At 38.7% G+C, this 20268-nt stretch overlaps 1 protein-coding gene across 3 annotated transcripts in view; it reads right to left on the minus strand.

The window, feature by feature from the left end:
* The window catches only part of csmd3b (CUB and Sushi multiple domains 3b), a 1935846-nt gene that overhangs the window by 64066 nt on the left and 1851512 nt on the right, over positions 1-20268 (minus strand). For all 3 annotated transcript variants that reach the window (XM_087986040.1, XM_087986041.1, XM_087986039.1), the window contains 3 exons: positions 14675-14848; positions 5685-5870; positions 5108-5281 (listed from right to left, as the gene is read on the minus strand). In XM_087986040.1, coding sequence (XP_087842166.1) covers positions 5108-5281; positions 5685-5870; positions 14675-14848 — 534 coding nt within the window. The remainder of the gene's footprint in view (positions 1-5107; positions 5282-5684; positions 5871-14674; positions 14849-20268) is intronic.

A 20268-nucleotide genomic window follows, 5' to 3' on the forward strand; every position in this document is an offset into this window, starting at 1 on the left:
GGCTCTGTTAATTAACACTGGTGAAAACACAAGGCAAAATGACCACAAAAGTTTCAGAAATCAGGTTGTAGTCGTGGTTTGAATCGTGATGATAAATGACAAAGGCAAGAAATCACTTCTGGAAGACTGTTAACAAGACTGTTAACAACAACTACGTGGTAGAATTGAGTATTAAGGAAGAAATTGGTGAGACATAATGAATAGAGTGCCCAGTGATCAGAGCAGTGGCCTCAATTTCTTCCAACTTCAATAAATTAATTGGATGAAGGGTCTGAAAGTACAGTTGCCAAATTTGCTGTGGACACAATAATAAGTAAGAAAATAAGTTGCGAAGAGGACATAAAGAGGATGGAAAGAGATATAGCTGGGGAAAGTAAGTAGGCAATGATTGGGGCAAGTGAAGTATACTGTAGAAAAATGTATTATCCACTTTGACAAGAAGCATTAAAATAAACTCATTATTTAATTGCTGAGAAAATATAGAGCTCTGGGACAGAGAGGGATCTGGGAATCCTTGTGTATGAATCACAAAATAAGTAGAACTGGAAGTAAAAAAAGCATAATTTCTCATTGCCATCAGTTAAACTTCACCTAAAGAGTGGTGGTGACCTGTGGAGTTCTTTGCCACAGAAAGCAGTTGACTGTATAAAGGAAATTTTTAAAGGAATTAGCTGAAGTTCTTAGGGCTAAAGGGACCAAAGGGGAGAAAAGTAGAGAAAGCCCTGATTTGGATGATCACCAATGATCATATTGAATGGCAGAGCAGCTTGAAGGGTTAATGGCTTTCCCAGGTCCAATTTTCAATGTTTCTAAAATGTTGACATGCAACTACAACAAGTGATTACGAAAGCTGTCAGAACGGCTATAGTTTATTTTGGGAGAATACAAAAGGCAGCTTAGCTTCCAATACACAGTATACTGGTGCAACCACACCTGGAGTACTGTTTGCAGTCCTGGTCTCCTTAGCCAGGAAGTAAATATGTTGGTAGCATTCAGAAGTGGCTTGCCAGACACCAAATCTTGATAAAGAAGTTAAAAATCACACAACACCAGATTATAGTCCAACAGGTTTAATTGGAAGCACACTAGCTTTCGGGGCGACGCTCCTTCATCAGGTGATAGTCTATCACCTGATGAAGGAGCGTTGCTCCGAAAGCTAGTGTGCTTCCAATTAAACCTGTTGGACTATAACCTGGTGGTGTGTGATTTTTAACTTTGTACACCCCAACACCGGCATCTCCAAATCTTGATAAAGAAGGGTTGAAAGGGCAGGCAAGAAGGTGAAGTAATTAGATCAGCCACAAACTTCTTAAATGACAGACAAGGCACAAGGCTTGAATGGCCTTTTCACACTCATAATTTGCGTGTGTATATTGATGCTGCATTTGAACCCTCTTTAGAAAATTTCTAAATGGTCAGGTCACATTACTGAGGCTTCTTACGAAGTTAAATGCATTAGAATTCAATACTGACAATCTCTCATCAGTAAAGAAACCATTCACTCGCCCATGTTTATTTATTGAATGCATGTCATTTTTAATTAAAATAGTTCATTGGACTTGAACAGACCAGAAATTAAATCAAACTCTGTTAATGCAAACAAATGAACAATAGCGGCTGTCAAAATTTCTGCTTCATTTCGGGTGGTTATGCAAACAAAGAATGTGGAATTGCCTCCCAGGCAATAAAAGGACGTTTAGACGAAAGCAAGTTGAAATCTCTCAGTAGCAACACAACAAACATGCTGGAAAAGAGACAAGGAATGCAATTATGCTTTTTTTTCCAACAAATCTTTTATAATTTGTGAAACTGAGCTGTATGCATATTGACAATTTGAATGACAGTTGCAAACAATAAAGTGCAATGCAATATCTCAAAGGCAATGACAGCAAATTCAATAATAACTTGCATAAAGAAATTGGATGAATATCTTAAAGTGTAAATTTTAAGATGGAAAATTTTGGGATTTGAAAAGCACTTGTCTTTGGATTGCATTCACACAATCTAAGCTGATCTGCTGGATAATCCATAACAATAGCCGAAAAACGTTTTTCCTTCTTCTTCTTTATGGAGAAACATAAAGCCTCTGTAATATTCTCCAGACCAGTGATATAACTTAGATCAGGAAAACTTACTGTTCCCATTGCACCTTTGGGAAAATTACCTTGGATGGGCTGATGCAAGAAAACCAGTGCCTAGTCGTGCAAATATTTGTGTCCACATGAATTGGGTTTATGAAATTTCTTCCCAAATAATCATGCCCCTACAGCTGCCATACAGTGGCAAAACACTGAAAATTAAATTTAGACATCCATAGTTTATCAATTAGATCCCCTACAATGTGGAAACAGGCCCTTCGGCCCAACAAGTCCACACCGACCCTCCGAAGAGTAACCCACCCAGACCCTCTGACTAATGCATCTAACACTATGGGCAATTTAGCATGGCCAATTCACCTGACCTACACATCTTTGGACTGTGGGAGGAAACCAGAGCACAGCCACGCAGACACGGGGAGAATGTACAAAGACCACACAGACAGTCACCCCAGGTCGGGATTGAACCTGGGACCCTGGTGCTGTGAGGCAGCAGTGCTAACCACTGAATCACCATGCCAATGTGGTTTAACTAACTTTTGTTTTAATTCACTCATGGGAAATGGATGTCACAGGCTGGGCCAGCATTTATTGTTCCATCCCTGGGCAGCTCACCACTACATTCTCAGGGTCAACAAGAGACAGTGCAGTAACTGCTGGCCCAGCCAGTGTCACTCACATCCCATGAGCGAATAAAACAAAAACTACATAATAATCACCTAAATACTTGGGAAATTAACGATCATACAGTTGATCAACCTTGTGGTATTGTACACACATATATAAATATATACATTATATACACACATAACATAGAGATATCAGTAGATATATTTTAATTGTGCTGCAATTTTCAGAAACTTTAACTTTCTTCATCAGCAATAAGTTTCAGCAGAAATCAAAGCTGGGTTACATGAGCTAAGGAAAAAAGGTAGGCCCTAAATTTCTTCAGTAGTCAATAGTCAAGATACTAGAAAGAAACTGGTATCCCAATTCTGGTATAAGGTAAAGGTATTGGTCATCAAACTGACATCTCTATGAACATGCTCAAATATCAAAATATAAACTAAAGCTATTAAATAAGCTTGCCACAACCACCCATTCCTACCCCAATCTGCTACTTGCCTCTCCAACCCCAGCACAATACTGACAGACACCACATTTTCCTAATACCTCGTCCCATTCAGCAAATGATCAGAATATTTTGATATAGTTATGGATGCAAGAGTTAATGTTTCGGGTCCTGAAGGGTTTGTTCCAACTTTGAGAAAGGGTCACTCAACCCAAAGTAGTATTTCTCTCCACAGATGCTGCCAGACCTGCTGTGCTTTTCCAGCAATTTCTGTTTCTGATTTACAGCATCTGCAGGTTTTTATTCAGCATGACTGTTCCCTGGAAATGTCTAAACTGGGTACTTGTATCCTGATCTCAGATTCTGTGGCTGGATCAGGAATGCAGGAAATATGAGGATTTTGCGGTCCAATCATTTTTGCAGGATAAGTTATTGATCAGGACTCTAGTGGAATCCTGGTAGCTAAACACCTAATCAGAGGAAGATCCTTTTTTGCATTAAGATGGTACAGAGGAAACAAAAATTGTTACAGACAATACAGTTGTAAATCATAAGAAAATATGAAGACATTTGGCCTTGCTTTTCAAAATGAAACTGAGAATATCTTTCTGAAGTTTGAAAAATTGATATAATTTGATCATGGACTTGTCGTTATTAGTTGTTATATGTAAATTTGACCAACATCCATGTAAGTCTTCACATGCATTAGTATACTTTATCTAATAGATAAAGTCCTGTTCTGCATTCAACAATATTACAAATCTGATTTTATTGCATAATCCACAAACCGTGCATTGATTCTAAATTGATTTAAAGCCACTACATCTGTCGACTCTTTGAATAAACTGAACAGGTACCAAACTTATTAGATTAAAAGTCCACCTGCTATGCCTTTGAAAAGAAATAAATAGATAGCTAGCCATATGGTCAAGCAAATTAAAATAATCTGTACCAAGTCCTGGAGGGTTTTTTATTCAGTTGTGCAATACTATTTCATTAAGAATACTTTACTAAGCTCTAAAACCCATTCATGGATTTATATCAATAGGAATTAGTTGTGTGAGTGTGACGGAAATTATGAGCTGTGTTTTTGACAGCTTTCTGAGCAACAAATAGAATCAAGTGTAACAAAGAAATTGGTCAAAGGGTCGAAACGTCAGATCTTTTCTCTCCTTACATATGTTGCCAGACCAGCTGAGATTTTCCAGCAATTTCTTTTTTGGTATCTGCCAACCTCCAACGCCCCAGAGTAAAAATAACTACGTTGTTTAATTCTCAGGGAAACAACATCTGGAAATAATTCAATTCTCAATTTCTGAACCAATTACAAAAATCTGGCCCAATCAAGAATACATTTTACTATGGTAAGCATGTAAGGTACAGGGAGTGAACTTTAAGAAGTTAATATAAAGGAGAAAATTTAAATGGCAAATTGATCTGAGGTGGTAAGCCACTTAGAAATTAGCTCTGGAAAGGCATTGGCCAGCTATTGCAAAAGGACTAATGTAAATTTTATCCAACCCACTACTTTCATTTTAAACAGCTAATAAGAATTTATGTACAAAGGTCTTTAAACAAAATGTGAATATTCAGAATGTTTTTTTCTGAAGGACATACTTGAAGATGCTAATTCAGGAAATCTTTTACATTCTGTTCTCATCCCACATATTTTGACACAATTAAATTAACTTGGATGTTTCCTGACAATACAACTTAAATATCTTTGTACAGCATTGCAATTTGTAGCTTCTCTGGCAGGAACAGCAATGCAATCATCTAACCTAATAACACCTTCTGCATGCTATAGAATGAATGACACTAATCAAAAACATCGTTTTCCTACTGTTTAGAGTGAACCAATGTTGAATCCATTCAAAACTGGTTGAAGGTCAATGTTGGTACTATCTCTGATTATAGATAGCATACATATAAATTATACCGGAGCAGTGAGGAATGGAGTCACTCCAATGTCCATTCATCTGGCAGGTACGCACTGATGGACCAATCAACAGCCTTTTGCCAACACAGGAGTAGTGAACAGTTGCCCCAAATGTGAATTTATCGCCAGACAATATTGCATTTGGAGGATCGCCAGGATGGCCACAGTCAATCACTATTTGAAAGAGAAAAACAAATCAAGACATTTGTTCCTCTGATTTACTTTGTTATACATCACAAATACAAAATTTCTTCTTGTAATCTTAAGAGAGCTTACTTGCTAAAATAATCAACATTTCTGCCTAGGGACTAAAGTCTTTAATAGTAACTTCTGAATGCTAAACACGTTTGCATAATATTCCTTCCTCAGCTAACTCAATAAAGAAATAATTCAGCTTAACATTTCATTAATGCAGCTGACAATAATGTTATATGAATACATTCAATATGTATAAGTCTAGACTTCCACGATCTAAATACAATTAATAGAAATATAGAGTGAGTAACCACAGAACAGGTGTGCCATTTATTTAATTTTACCACGAGATAAAATGTGCAAAGAAATAAAGCATACATACATGTGCATTCAGGTAGTGGCTTATCCCAGTACCCATTAGACTGGCACATGAGCACAGAAGATCCAAACAAGAAATATCCAGGGTTGCAGTCATAGAATACCATTGAGCCAAAGGTGAAGTTTCCATATTCAATTTTACTCTCCCGGATGGAATTTGCAGGAATCCCAGGATCAGAACAGTTTACAACTGACCAATAAAGCCAAACAAATTTAATGTGAGATGAGTTAAATGTGGTTTTAAAACTCCTGTTAAGTTTTGTAATTCTGTGATTTTACTTTCAAAAATACATGACAAAAAAAGCACCATCAACTAATATTTCCCAGTGAATGAGAAAGAAAGATTGGATTCAGCTATTTACAATTGCAGGCATTGTTTTACACCAAAATTAATCCATGTAGTACAATGTATTTTTTGTCCAAGCGATAGTTACTAATATGCTTAGGTGCACCTGCTCAAGTAGTGCCCAATCATATCACTGATGGGGGAGGAAAAGAATTGCATCCTTGAATATCTCTGTTCATTTAGTGAGGGCTGGTAGTGAAAACTCTTACAGTTACTTGATTCCAGAAACATTATTTTACGAGCAATATTTCAGAAGATTTGTAGCTCAGGTTGATGATAAGTCTGTAAGTTTGCTCGCCGAGCCTGAAGGTTTGTTTTCAGACATTTCATCACCATACTTGGTAACATCATCAGTGAGAGTCTCCAGTAAAGCGCCTGTGGCATGTCCAGCCTCTCTATTTATAAGTCTTGTTTCTTAAGGTGGGTGGTATCACTTCCAGTTCTTTTTTTCAAGGGAAGGCAGATAGGATATAAATCAATGTGTTTATTGATGGAGTTCTGGTTAGAATGCCATGCGCCCAAGAATTCTTGTGCGTGTCTTTATTTCGCTTGTCCTAGAATGTGTGTGTCATCCCAGTCCTTCCTTGTCTGTATGTATAAAAACTAATGATAGTGGGTCGTGTCTTTTGGTGGCTAGTTGGTGTTCATGTATCCTGATGGCAAGTTTCCTGCTAGTTTGTCCGATGTAGTGTTTTTTTTACAGTTCATGCATGGTATCTTGTCAATGACATTAGTTTTGCTGGTGGTATCTAATGGATTCTTTAGGTTCATTAATCACTATTTAAGTGTGTTGTAGGTTTGTGGGCTACTATGATGCAAATGGATCTGAGTAATCTGGAAGTCATTTCTGATATGTCTTTGCTAAAAGGTAGTGTGGCTATAGATTTTGGTTGCGTTGTGTCTACTTGCTTGGGTTTGTTTCTGAGGAATTGGCGGATTGTGTTTATTGGGTATGTTGCATAAATGTTGCATAGATATTTTTCTTCTACTTTTTGTAGTTCTTGGGTGCTGCAGAAGCAACCCCAAACAAGTAGGCACGATGCAACAAAAATCTATAGCCACACTAGCTTTCATCAAAGACATATCAGAAATGACTTCCAGACTATTCAGACCCCTTGGCATCATGGTGGCCCACAAACCTACACATACACTTCAACAGTGACTGATGAACCTAAAGGATCCATTAGGTACCACCAGCAAAACTAACGTCATTTACAAGATACCATGCAAGAACTGTAAAAAACACTACATCGGACAAACTAGCAGGAAACTTGCCATCAGGATGCATGAACACCAATTGGCCACCAGAAGACATTCCTGATGAAGGGCTTTTGCCCGAAACGTCGATTTCGAAGCTCCTTGGATGCTGCCTGAACTGCTGTGCTCTTCCAGCACCACTTATCCAGCACCAGAAGACATGACCCACTATCACTTGTTTCTATACATACAGACAAAGAAGGACACCACTTTGTCTGGGATAACACACATATCCTAGGACAGGCAAAACCAAAGATACGCACGTGTGATCTTAGAGGCATGGCATTCTAATCAAAACTCTATCAATAAATACATTGATATCTACCTTCCCATGAATAAAAGAACCGGAAATGGCATCGCCCACCTTAAGAAACCAAAACCTATAAATAGAGAGGCAGGACATACCACCAGCACTCTCACTGACGATGTTACCTAGTATGGTGACAAAACATCTGAAAACAAGCCTTCAAGCTCATCAAGCAAATGTGCAGACACTAGTTTACTTTTTTGATTAGATTAGAGCTTGACCATCAATGACATATCACCAAGAGTGGACTGTTCCAGCTTGGTGAATTGCTGTTGCTCCATACTGGAAATGTGGCTAATAATAGCCTGATCAAGAACACAAAACTGTTAGTCTACCAAGTCTGCCTCCTCAATATACTCCTTGACAGAAGTGAAACCTGGATAGCCTATAATAGACAGGTTAGGATAAGGCTACATGCTTGTTGTTTCAGAAATATCCTCAGCATCATTTTTTATTATTTACCAGTGGGACATGACAGCCTGACTGGCCAGCATTTATTGCACATCACATGCCTTTGAGAAGATGGTGGTGAGCTGCCTTCTTTAACTGCTACAGTCCACGTGTTATGGTTAACCCACAATGACCTAAAGGAGGGAATTCCAGGATTTTCACCCAGCAGCAGTGAAGGAATAGCAAAATATTTCCCAGTCAAGATGGCGAGTGGCTTGAAAGGAAAGTTGGTGGTATTTCCAGTGTAGTTGCTGACTTTATCCTTCCAAATGAAGGTAGTCATGGGTTTTGAAGGCACAGTCTAAGGTTCTTTGGTGAATTTCTACGGTGTCTTTTGTATGGTACCAAATGGTGGTGAAGGGAGTGAATGCTTGTGAATGTGTTTGCAATCAAGTGGCTGCTTTGACCTAGATGGTGTTAAACTTCTTGAGCATTGTTGAACACACCATTCTAGGCAAATGGGAAGTATTCCATCACACTTCTGATTTGTGCCTTGGAGATATGGAGAGGCTTTAAGGAGTCAGGAGTGAGTTACTCACTGCAGTATTCCTAGCCACTGACCTCCTGTTGTAGTCATTAGGTTTATGTTAAGCTTCTGACCAATGGTTTCCCCAAGGATGTTGACAGTGGGGGATTCAGTGATGGTAGCACCACTGAATCATCAGGGGTGTTGGTTAAATGATCTCTTAATGGAAATGGTCATTGCTTGACATTTGTGTGGCAGCACGGTGGCTCAGTGGTTAGCACTTCTACCTCACAGTGCCAGGAACTTGGGTTTGATTCCAGCCTTAGGCGACTGTCTGTGTGGAGTTTGCACATTCTCCCCATTTTCTGTGTGGGTTTCCTCTGGGTGCTCCAGTTTCCTCCCACAGTCCCGAGATGTGTATGTTATGTGAATTGGCCATGCTAAATTGCCCATAGTGTTCAGGGTTAGGTGCATTAGTCAGGGAAAATGTAGTGTAATGGGCTGAGGGGGGGGGGGCGGTTGGAATGCTTTACAGTGGGTCGGTATGGACTTATTGGGTCAGATGACCTGTTCCCACAAAATAGGGATTCTATGAAATGTTACTTGCCACTTGTCAGCTCAAGCCTGGATGTTGTCCAGATCTTGTTACATTTGAACATAGATTGCTGAGGAGTCACAAATAGTGCTGAATTTTCTGCAAACTTCGGTCTACATCCCCACTCCTGATGTTATGATTGAGGAAAAGTCATTGACAAAGCAGCTGAAGATGGTTGAGCCTCGCACACTACCCTGAGGAACGACTGCAGAGATGCAGAAATTAGGACATCCTACCTTAAAAAAAATTCTCTAAGCAGATATCAAATAAAAATCAAACTGCCACAGGCAGTATGTGGATAAATCCCATTGCTGAAGATGATGGTGATTCCCATTAAGAGAATAAGAATTATTATTACCATTAAAGACATCAAATGATCTTGTTTACTTCTCAAGCACTAACTTCCAGGGTACTAAGTATATGGCTACATAAACTAATCCACTACTTATAAATTGAGCACAATCTCAGAAAAAACAGCCTTCCTTCTAATTAGCTCTCCTTAATTGCTTGATTCAATTTATTTGATATTTCTACCTATTAGCATTACAATTGCACTTGGTGAAGAATTATTTCATTCACTTATATAGCCTGATTATTTAGATAGTTTTAGTAAAGAAAAACACAATGAATTGTCAGCAACGACTTTTAATACACCCTCTGTATGCAAGTCTGCAGCATGGAATGTTACTGATTACAAAGAGGTGAGAACTTGTCTTTAGCATTAATTTATCTGGTCAACACTGATTTGATGGATAGCCTGTACACCCATTTATTCACTATTGTGATATTATATTTTAAACCAGTGACAGGAGCTGTTAATTATTTATAAGCAATTCTGTTGTATTATGAATTTGTATTTTCTTTGGAATTGAAAGAAAGCAAAGGTCAGCCTTCAGAGAGTGCATTAATTCCTTCTGTGCCAATATTGAGCTACTTCATGTACAATAGAAGCATGCATCACTCTCCAGCCTCTTGCTTAGAACTGTTGAGCCTTTCTGGAATGAGAAATGAACAAAAGTGAAGATGAATTCCAACTCCAATTCAACTGGTAAACAAATGTATCTAATTGTAGGGATTTTTTTGTCCAGTTGTGTTGGGAGTAAATGCTTTATCAGTGTCTCAGTGCCAAGGTTTGCACACCAGCAGGAGTACATGAAGGAAGCTGTGGGTGGGAAGATGGGACAGGGGGAGAGTGGATGTTTGAATCACGAGGTGAATGTCCTCGCACTGAACGCACAAAAAAGAATGTGTAGCAGATACTCTGGTAATGTAGATTGCATACAATACAAAATAAATAGTTCTCTCACAGCTATCATATCTTGACTTATCATTTATGTTAATTCCGTAGTCAGTGCCACATTCTGAATGATTTTACTGAAAAAAGCACAGATAACAGTGGCTGAATTTTCATCTCTCAATGGTGGTCATGATGGCGGGATTGTAGTGGGGTGGGGGGTTTGGTGGTAGAGTTATAATGGCTCTGAAACCTGAAATTTCAAAGGTTTTGACAGGATGGATACATTTCCTCTTCATTCCTGTGGTATTTTACTTGGCCTTTTCATGGTGCTTAAGGCATTGGGTCATGATCTTCTCAGGTAGCATTTGCTGTTGTGTGTGCCATTGAATTTTGTCTTCCTTTGCCCATTATATTCCTGTGCTGATGTAGTTTTTTAAAGTCCAAAAAACACTCACATCATGGATAGGCTTGAGACAGCCTGAAGTTGAGAGCATTCTTACAGGAGTGTTAAATCTTTTAACAATTATAGTAATGACCATTAACCATTATATTTATAGCACTGCTTCAGACATTTATGATCATAAAGTGATTTAAATGCCCAGAGAACTTTTAAATTAAAAAAAAATCAATGATATTACATTCATTTTGAGAAAAAAAAACAACAGCTGACTGCTTCTGAACTATTTTGATTGACATGACATCTGCAATAACTCAGAAAAGAAAACTGTCCATCTGTTGTTTAAATTCATTAGACCTCAATCTTTCGATTTACAAGACCTGTTTTGACAGCTGATCTGATTATTAATGGTTTGTTGAATTTCAGAATTCACAAAACCACTTATCACAGCAAGTTGATTTGTTCATATTTTGATTGACAGCTTTAAGAGGTTATTAAGGGATTATCTGCCCTTGATGCAGTATGTGAATAAGTGTTTGTTTTTTTTACAACAGACTGATGATTTGTAAATGTATTTTATGATGGAGAGATGTGTTTCAATGGTAGCTCACTTGGATTTTCAGAAGTTTATTATTTCATGTCCATTCCAAAGAGATTGAAAGTCTAGCCATAGTGGATACTAAATGAATATAAATTGAGAAAATAAGGGGGAACGAGAGCATGAGATTGCAAGAAGGTTCACAGTTTTGGAGGGCAATAGTGATGATGATGAGAGGTGAGGGTAGTGAGGGCTGAGCTTTTGGAAGCATGAGAATTCTGTTGGGAACTGGAATGCTGCCTTCAAAAAAATGGAAATGGGATTTCTAATCCATTTCCACTCCTCCTACACACTTCCCACATTTAATTAAGCCTCACTTTTCCTCCCCTCCACTATCTATCAGAGACAAAATATGGCAAGAATAAGATTCAGAGATAGTTTAGCATTTCAGGAGAGCCAGACTTGAGATTCCCTGTTCCTACATGACAATCTGGTTCTAGATCGACTTTTCATTGAACTTGATGCCTTTTGAAAGACTTGATTTATCAAATCATTTATTTGATCAGATTGAGACAAGGTACATTACAATGTATGAATGCCAATTCAGCTTGAAAATAAACAAAATACCAGACGTATTTCAACTAAAATATTTCATCCAATTTTATATCTTCTCATGGCAATGGTGCAAACGACATATTGATGGATCTTTGCGTTCCATTCCATTGATTTAATACATGGGGCTTCCATGGACTGAAATGATTTGTTGAAAAGAAGGATGACAAAATGAAATTAAAATTAGCTTCAGGAATCAAGATAGCCAAGTTTCGTGAAATTGATGAGGATTAAACGTGGGAGGCACTGCTGCCTCACAGCGCCAGAGACCCGGGTTCAATTCCCGCCTCAGGCGACTGACTGTGTGGAGTTTGCACGTTCTCCCCGTGTCTGTGTGGGTTTCCTCCGGGTGCTCCGGTTTCCTCCCACAGTCCAAAGATGTGCAGGTCAGGTGAATTGGCCATGCTAAATTGCCCGTAGTGTTAGGTAAGTGGTAAATGTAGGGGTATGGGTGGGTTGTGCTTCGGCAGGTCGGTGTGGATTTGTTGGACCGAAGGGCCTGTTTCCACACTGTAAGTAATCTAATCTAATAAACAAAAGACAGTATGAGCTGCAATTAACTTTTCACCCAATGGCAATGACATTGTTCACCCAGGTCCAAGGATAGATACACATAAAGGTCTTAATCTCCTATTTGATTTGTTGTGACATTAAAATCTTCACATGTTGGAAATGAAAATCTGCAATAATCGAGCCTGAAAAACATAGCTACAGCAGTGGGAATATACAATCAATTAGAACAGAGAAAAGGAATTTAGAAGGCTGAACTGAACCTAGGCAGATAAGAAGTCCCCTCTCTTGCTCCCTTACAAGAAGAAAACTTCCTGATGACAGCACTTGGAAAGAAACATTAGTGTATCAATAGTTAAAGAACAATTGCATTTTTCACAACTGCTGACAGTAAATGAAACTGTGGTCTTAGGTTAAGACTACTGGCTTCAAAGACACCCAAAGGACTTTAAACTCTTTCATCTTCTTTCCATACTAAACACTATCTCCTTTTAACTTTGCAAATGTTTGACACACAGGGAGAGAGATTGTAGCTAAATGATGCATGATAATCAAATGCTCAATATTTTTCATTTTTTTCTCAGTGTTAGCAGTTATTATGCTTGTTCTTCTTCCTTTGATTGAGAAAGTCTTTTAATTTGCTTCTACTGAAATGGCATTTATACATTATAATGCACCTTGTCTCAATCTGATCAAATAAATGGATTGATGAAATAAGTCTTTCAAAAAGCATCAAGTTCAATGAAAAGTAGATCTAGAACCAGATCATCATGTACAAACAGGGAACCTCAAGTTTGGCTCCTCTGTAATGCTAGACTACCTCAGAACCTTAATCTTGCCATATTTTGTCTCTGATAGATGGTAAAGGGTAGCAAAAGCCAGGCTTAATTAAATGTGGGAAGTGTGTAGGAGGAGTGAAAATGTACAGTTTAGAAATCCCACTTCCATTTTTTTGAAGGCAGCATTCCAGCTCCCAACAGAATTCTCATGCTTCCTAAGTCTCAGCCCTCATTAGCCTCACCTCTCATCATCATCACTATTTCCCTTCCAAATTGTGATTACTTTGTAATTTGCTTTTTACTGATTGTAGTAAAGAATAGTTAATTTTGAATGGAGAAAGGTGTAATCTTGCATTAAAAGAACCTAACTCTCTGTTATGACCATTTGAGGAAGTTGAAATAAATAGGAGCAGGATTCTCTTTCTCTCTTAGTTGAAACAATGTATATTTTAATTTAATGCAGTAAAACATTTTCTGAAAGAAAATGGCACATCATGTGGCCAAATAATACATCACAACAGGGCAGTGTTTCCTTTGGAGTTTCTCATACTCTGGATGAACATTCGGTACAAGGTTGATGTAAACGCTGGTGAAACATCTTTTTATGCTATTTCTCCAAATCTGAGGAAAGACATTCTGGCTATTGAGGGAGTGCAGCGTAGGTTCACGAGGTCAATTCCTGAAATGGCGGGACTACCTTATGCTAAAAGACTGGAGCGACTGGGCTTGTATACCCTTGAGTTTAGAAGACTGAGAGGGGATCTGATTGAGACATATAAGATTATTAAAGGATTGGCCACTCTGGAGGCAGGAAACATGTTTCCGCTGATGGGTGAGTGCCGAACCAGAGGACACAGCTTAAAAATACAGGGTAGACCATTTAGAACAGTGATGAGGAGAAACTTCTTCACCCAGAGAGTGGTGGCTGTGTGGAATGCTCTGCCCCAGAGGGCAGTGGAGGCCCAGTCTCTGGATTCATTTAAGAAAGAGTTGGATAGAGCTCTCAAGGATAGTGGAATCAAGGGTTATAGAGATAAGGCAGGAACAGGATACTGATTGAGGATGATCAGCCATGATCATATTGAATGGTGGTGCAGGCTCGAAGGGCAGAATGGCCTACTCCTGCACCTATTGTCTATTGTCTATTGTCTATTCTGCTGAGCTTCCATCCACCTTTTGTTGCGTTATGGCAAATAAGCCCCTCCAACATTCTGGTGAATACTCCATATCACAGCACATTGATCAGAACACCACATGGTATTTCATGTAAACAAGTGACAAAAGTTCGCTACTAAAGGGATCAGGCTCACTGACTGCAGATTGGAGATGCTATGCATTGCATGCTGAGTTGGAGACCAAAAATAAGTCAGAGCCTTAATAGCACAGTAAAGTCTATAACAATACCATCTTCACTTCTATATTAGCTATGAGTATAGTTTATTTTTGCTTTGCAAGTTATTACAATACAAGGCACCAACTTCAAGGATAATGTGCACCTACCTTTACACGTTGGTACTGGTTGGCTCCATTGTCGGTTTGCCTGACATTGAGCCCTGTCTGTCCCATCCATCATGTATCCAGTGTTGCAAGAAAATGTCACAACATCGTTGAGATTAAAAGCACTTCCAGAAGTTTTCCCATAAATTGGGTTTCCTGGATGCCCACAACTGATTGCTAGGAGAAACATATGACCAAACAATCTGAAATCTTTAAAATCTCATCAAAATTTTGATGATAAATGTTTACAGAAGGGTTCACAAATATGCTTTTAAAAATCAGTTATAACTAACGGTTAGAAACCAGCTATCCGAATACTTTATCATTCATCGTAATGGGAGGAGACAATCTTCACCCCAAACAGTTCATGAAGGCAGCATTGAACTAAGTAGAATATCAACTGGTTGTTTAAGGATAATTTATTGACAGTTCTTCTTACATTCTGTTTCTTTTCAAATCTTTCCATGAATTGATGCTCTCAAAATTGACTAAAGGTTGGAAAAGACAGATAGCATTGAAAGGGTACTGGACAGAAAAATACTAATACAAAATTATAATTTAAAAGAAGTGCTGATGGGAAAGGATGCAATATGACCGACATGAGCAAGAGTGAAACATGAATCGCTAGCACAGCTATGTTGCTTGCCTCTGATTTTCTTTTACAAATCTCTCATTCAGCTTTCTCAATAAAATAAAAGGTTTGAACAAATGCCCAATACCCATACATCAGAAACTCCTTTACTCTGATGGTCAGTTGCTTTGAGACACAATCTCACTGATACTTAGCTATTCTATTAAATAAAGGTGAATTAGGCTTCACTGGTGGAATTTCTGAGTTTCAGAACTTCAAATTTCTCTTGTTTGTTCTACGCTAGCATTTGTTCGGAAGGTGAACAATTTATCTCAGAAAATTACAGGTGTTTTTCTGTCAAGCAGAGGACATGATGGAAAAGCTGATTGGGTGGGTAAACTGTGTTGAGTGCATTTGGAAGGATTGTTCTGAAATGCTTTAAAGACCATCAGTAACACAGATTTGTTCCAGAGAAACAATACATCAAAAATGAAGATTGACATGAAATAAAGTCATTGTTTTTCTAACTTAATAATACCTGCAATGCTTCTGAATTATACAGCTACATCACTCAGTCATTTACTTTCTGTAAGTCCTGTTCTACGATTTATACTTAGACCATAATCCATTGTTTGAAACCACTAGTCTAATAAGATAACATGTCTTACTAATTTGTATGCCATAGAATTACCAGTAGCCTTTATTCAACATCAGAACAATATTGCTTTCAGCTTGAAGCGACAAAGGTAAACCCTCATATCAAAGAAATTTGCCTCTGAACTGAAGTATAATATCAATTTTAAAAGTAGCTTCAGATAAAAAGGAAAATAAAAACAAACATGACAAATCCAGAATAAAACATATGCTTTGATGAAGGTTCTGTATCCAAACATTAATCTATCTCTTTGTCATCGCAAACATTTCATCCCACATTGATGTTCCCTCTCAATTTCAAACATGTGTTCAATTTTGGAGCTCTGCTGATGATTAAAGGTCTTTTAACTTTGTTCCCAGTTCACAACATTTTTCAAACTTTAAATGCATTACTATCCTGCAATTTTCTCCAAAGCCACCATTCTAGTTTCTCACTTTTTTTTTCATTGTTCTTCTATTAGCAGGACAATTGTTCATTGTTCCCTTTGTGACTTACTTTGGAACATTTTGTTGTAAATGAGGTGTTATATGATTATATGCTTAATTTATGGACTAATCCCCCACTTTGTCATCATTATGAGTATGTAAATTGTTTTAGAGCTGTGAGGGCAATATCTGGGTGATTCTTGTGAGATGGGTGGAATCTTATAGGGATTTGGAAAACAGAGGCAACAGATAACAAGTATGTGGTGAGATCCATCTTGACATCAGGAGCAACTTGCAGAATCTTTTACACTTTTCTCAAGCTGTGTCGAGATTCTTGCGAGGCAGCAATGAATTGCCATTTAAGGGGATTATAGGGACAGCCTAATTCACCATGTTAATATTCAGCCTCCTGTCTTTCCAAACTCACCAAACAAGCTTGACATCACAAAAACTCAACAAGCACATCAGAGTGTGCCTAATTCAACTCGCCACTTGTTCTGAAGATTTCTGCAAACTCCCCAGGACGTGCTGTGTGGAGATCGATCACATTCTCGCCACATCCTCAAATATTGGCATCTGCCATGTGACCAGCAGCTAAAAATACTGGTGGAACATCTCCAGTCCATTTGCAGCATGCTTTTGAATTTCAATGCTGCACCAGCAACTATCATTGTCATGCTACTGTATGAAAATGTGCACCCAATTCCTGGACCAGACCGAGCTGCATCACTGGGCAGTTTGCTCACTCTCTCAGCATACACTCAGTCTGAATGACCTAGATGCTCACAGCATCCCTGCCTTGCATTTCCTTGCCTTGTGTTTTTACACTTTGCTGTCTCAGACAGAGATCCCTGTCTCATAATACTGCTGTCTTTCTGTGCCATATATATCACATTCAAAAAGCTAGGAGGCTTGTCACACTTGTCAGCTGGCCTAAGTCAAGAAGGATGACCTTCGCTCAAGGGTTCCCAGCAGACTAAGGCAAATGTAGCTCCAGTAAGTGTTTGGATCCTGCTTTGTGCAGTCAGAGTCAGGACCTTGTCTTCATAACAGATGAGGAGGCAGGAAATGCAGCACTCTGCTTGACTCTTTTTGACCTACGGTGGAGTGTCTACCACAGGGAGTGAGAAAGAGGCTGACATTACAGAAGATGAAAGTGGGTGGCACAGCTATTACTTTCGATGCAGCTGAGGAGATGGTTCTGTGCAAGTGAATAGGCAGCACGTGGGGTACGCAAAGGTAATGGAGTTGGGGGTCAGGATAGGTGAGAGCATGTGGGGAATAGTGTGAGTATTAGACCGTGAGCCGTGAGGGTGAATGTGAGAAGGTGGTGGAATTTAACCTGGTAAAGTGGAGCAGGACATTGATCTCCTTTCTAAATTGTTCAGCGTTCCTCCAACTAGTGCTTGAGGTGCTTTATTCCAGGGGACAAAGCTTGATTGGTGTTGTGACCTCTACTGCTGGTTGTTGGAAAGGAAGAAGTTCCACTCCAGAGCCACTCCATCCAGCACTGTGTGCAGATCCTGCCCACAAAGCAGGGCACTGACATCCCCCTGTCTGCCATGTCTGGGACAAAGTTCAGCATTCCTGCAGGACAGTTCAGACAGACAGTATTTCTCGGGGTGTCCAACTTGTTTTTAAAGATGGTTCATTGCAAGGGATGCCAGTCCTTTTTGTGGTAACTGCTGAGTGGTGGGAATGATCCATGTCATAATAAGGCTAGAATTGGACATGAGGGATGGCATAGGGCTGTGGTAGCTAGTTAATGAGGTGAGTTTGGGACGATAGAGCAAAAGAGCCAGTTAAGTCTGACGGAGACAAACACTGAGAAAATCCCGATGCAACTTGGACTCAGCCAAAAATTCCCACAATGATTAGCCCTTTGCTTTTACTTCCAGGTATAGTATTCTTTTACAGTGTGGCTCTCATTAACCAAATAAGACTGTGAGGTCCTTTGGCCAGGGCTACAAAACCTTTGTTTTCTTTATTCTCTTTATTCTTAGCACAGAAGTAGAACAAAACCAACTTCAACTTCAGCTCCTGAAAATTCCAGGGTGCAAACACAGCAAAAGGATGCATCCTGATTGATGAGCTTTGCATTCATCTGCATGAGTCTTTTTCAGATTTTCAGGCTAATATACTTCAGAAATTTTCAAAGCTTCCGAGAATGGACAGGGGGTTGTAACAAAATGAAATAGAAGGGTAAGGCAATGAAAAGGAAGGGAGGAAAGGTTTGAAGATATAGAGTCCCTTTCCTGGACTCCTTTTTTTACAAAATAGTTTATTTTTGTGTGCATTTTGAACATAGAAATATCACTGTTCATTCAAAGATAACCTTTCACTTGAATTGGGTGTCTCACTTTCTGAGTACACTGGAGGTTTTTAAAATGTGTAAATGTGTGATTTCCTGTGTGAATAAAATTTTGTCTTTCTGCATAATGGCCAATCCACTGCATTAGACATTAGGTTGCATTACACATCCTTGGGCTGAGGAGGATTGTAATGAATATGGGACAGATGCCCAGTACCGCCAGGTTAAATATCAATAAATCAATCAACCATTGTCAGAAAGGAAATCAGCGAATAGCTTCAGTTTTCTTACTTTAAGAAATTGCTTAGCAAAGTGTCAACACAGCACAAATTCACTCCTCCTTTCATTACTGATTATATAAATGCATAATACACAAGATCTCTTACTAATAATCCACTAGTTAGTTAAATTGTTTTTAATGAGTCATCCCAATTGATGGAATGTAGAAAACTGCACTTAGTATTAGAGGGCATTTCAAGATCATGAATTACGTGACTTGATTTATTCCACTGATAGAATTAACATTTCACAAAATACCGGCTGAAATGTAAATGCTTCGTAAAGTAATCTCACAGAATTTTGGTTAGCTTATTTAATATGCTGAGAGAATGTTAATTTTTGCTGGAACTGGAATGATCCATAGCTACAGGCATATTCTTATCCCTGCAAACCATGTTAATGCAATGTTGTGCAAATCTTCACAGGGTTTAATTCCTGGTACATGTTTATCTGTGTGGTAACTCAATCCTCCTGTTGGTGTTACTCCTTAGTCCAGAATGAAGCATTTCTAAGTCTATAAAGAAACTAAATCCAAGTTAACTCATTTTCTTTTCAATGATCAAAGCAAATAAATATGGAATTTATACTTTAATGGCTTTTATGTTTTCTTTGTTATTGAATGGCCACTGACCAGTTCTAAAAATAACCAACAAACCAAGCCACCCCAGGAATAATCCTGCTCCAAAAGATGCAAATTGTATGTAAGTATCTTATTCTGTGCTTCTGATATTTTACCATCAATCCATGGTTCGGTCAACTGCAGTGTAACAGGATTGGAGATGCTCCACATCACAAGAAATAGGGAATAGAAGCTGGGGAAGCCAGTTAGTCTCTGCACACTGTTTTGTTCACTTTAAAACTTTAATTTCTCGCAGGTTTAATATCAAATGATGTACAAAAACAATGAGCAACATGTGAATCGGTGTTCAGGGAACTCATATTCCAGTAACAATAAGGAGAATAAACAAAACTAATGAGACATCGTGGATGGGAAACAACATATCTGGGAGACTGTTTGACAGGTGGTCACCCTATAAGTACAATAGCTTATTTGTCCACTTCATGCTCAGCTGCCCAGCCACTGCAATCTTATCAGCAATGGTGAAGTCATCAGAAGGATTACCACCCCAGGCCAATAAAATAAGCCGCATGTTAAGACCCTCAAACCATCATCACTAGAATTTAACCAATGGCAGGAGAGGCCTGCACCAATTATTTAGACTGGTAGCTTCCTCTGCATTAGTTGACAATGAGCAAGTATCCTTAACGTGCCCCCTTGGGCTCAACATAACTCTTGGCATTAAAAGAATCAGTATACCCATGTCTCCTTCCAGACTCTTTGTGAACACTGGTCCC

The sequence above is a fragment of the Chiloscyllium plagiosum genome, unplaced genomic scaffold, assembly GCF_037043375.1.
Source record: "Chiloscyllium plagiosum isolate Xiang-an unplaced genomic scaffold, Cpla_swu_hap1 HiC_scaffold_4, whole genome shotgun sequence".
NCBI classification, from domain to species: domain Eukaryota; kingdom Metazoa; phylum Chordata; class Chondrichthyes; order Orectolobiformes; family Hemiscylliidae; genus Chiloscyllium; species Chiloscyllium plagiosum.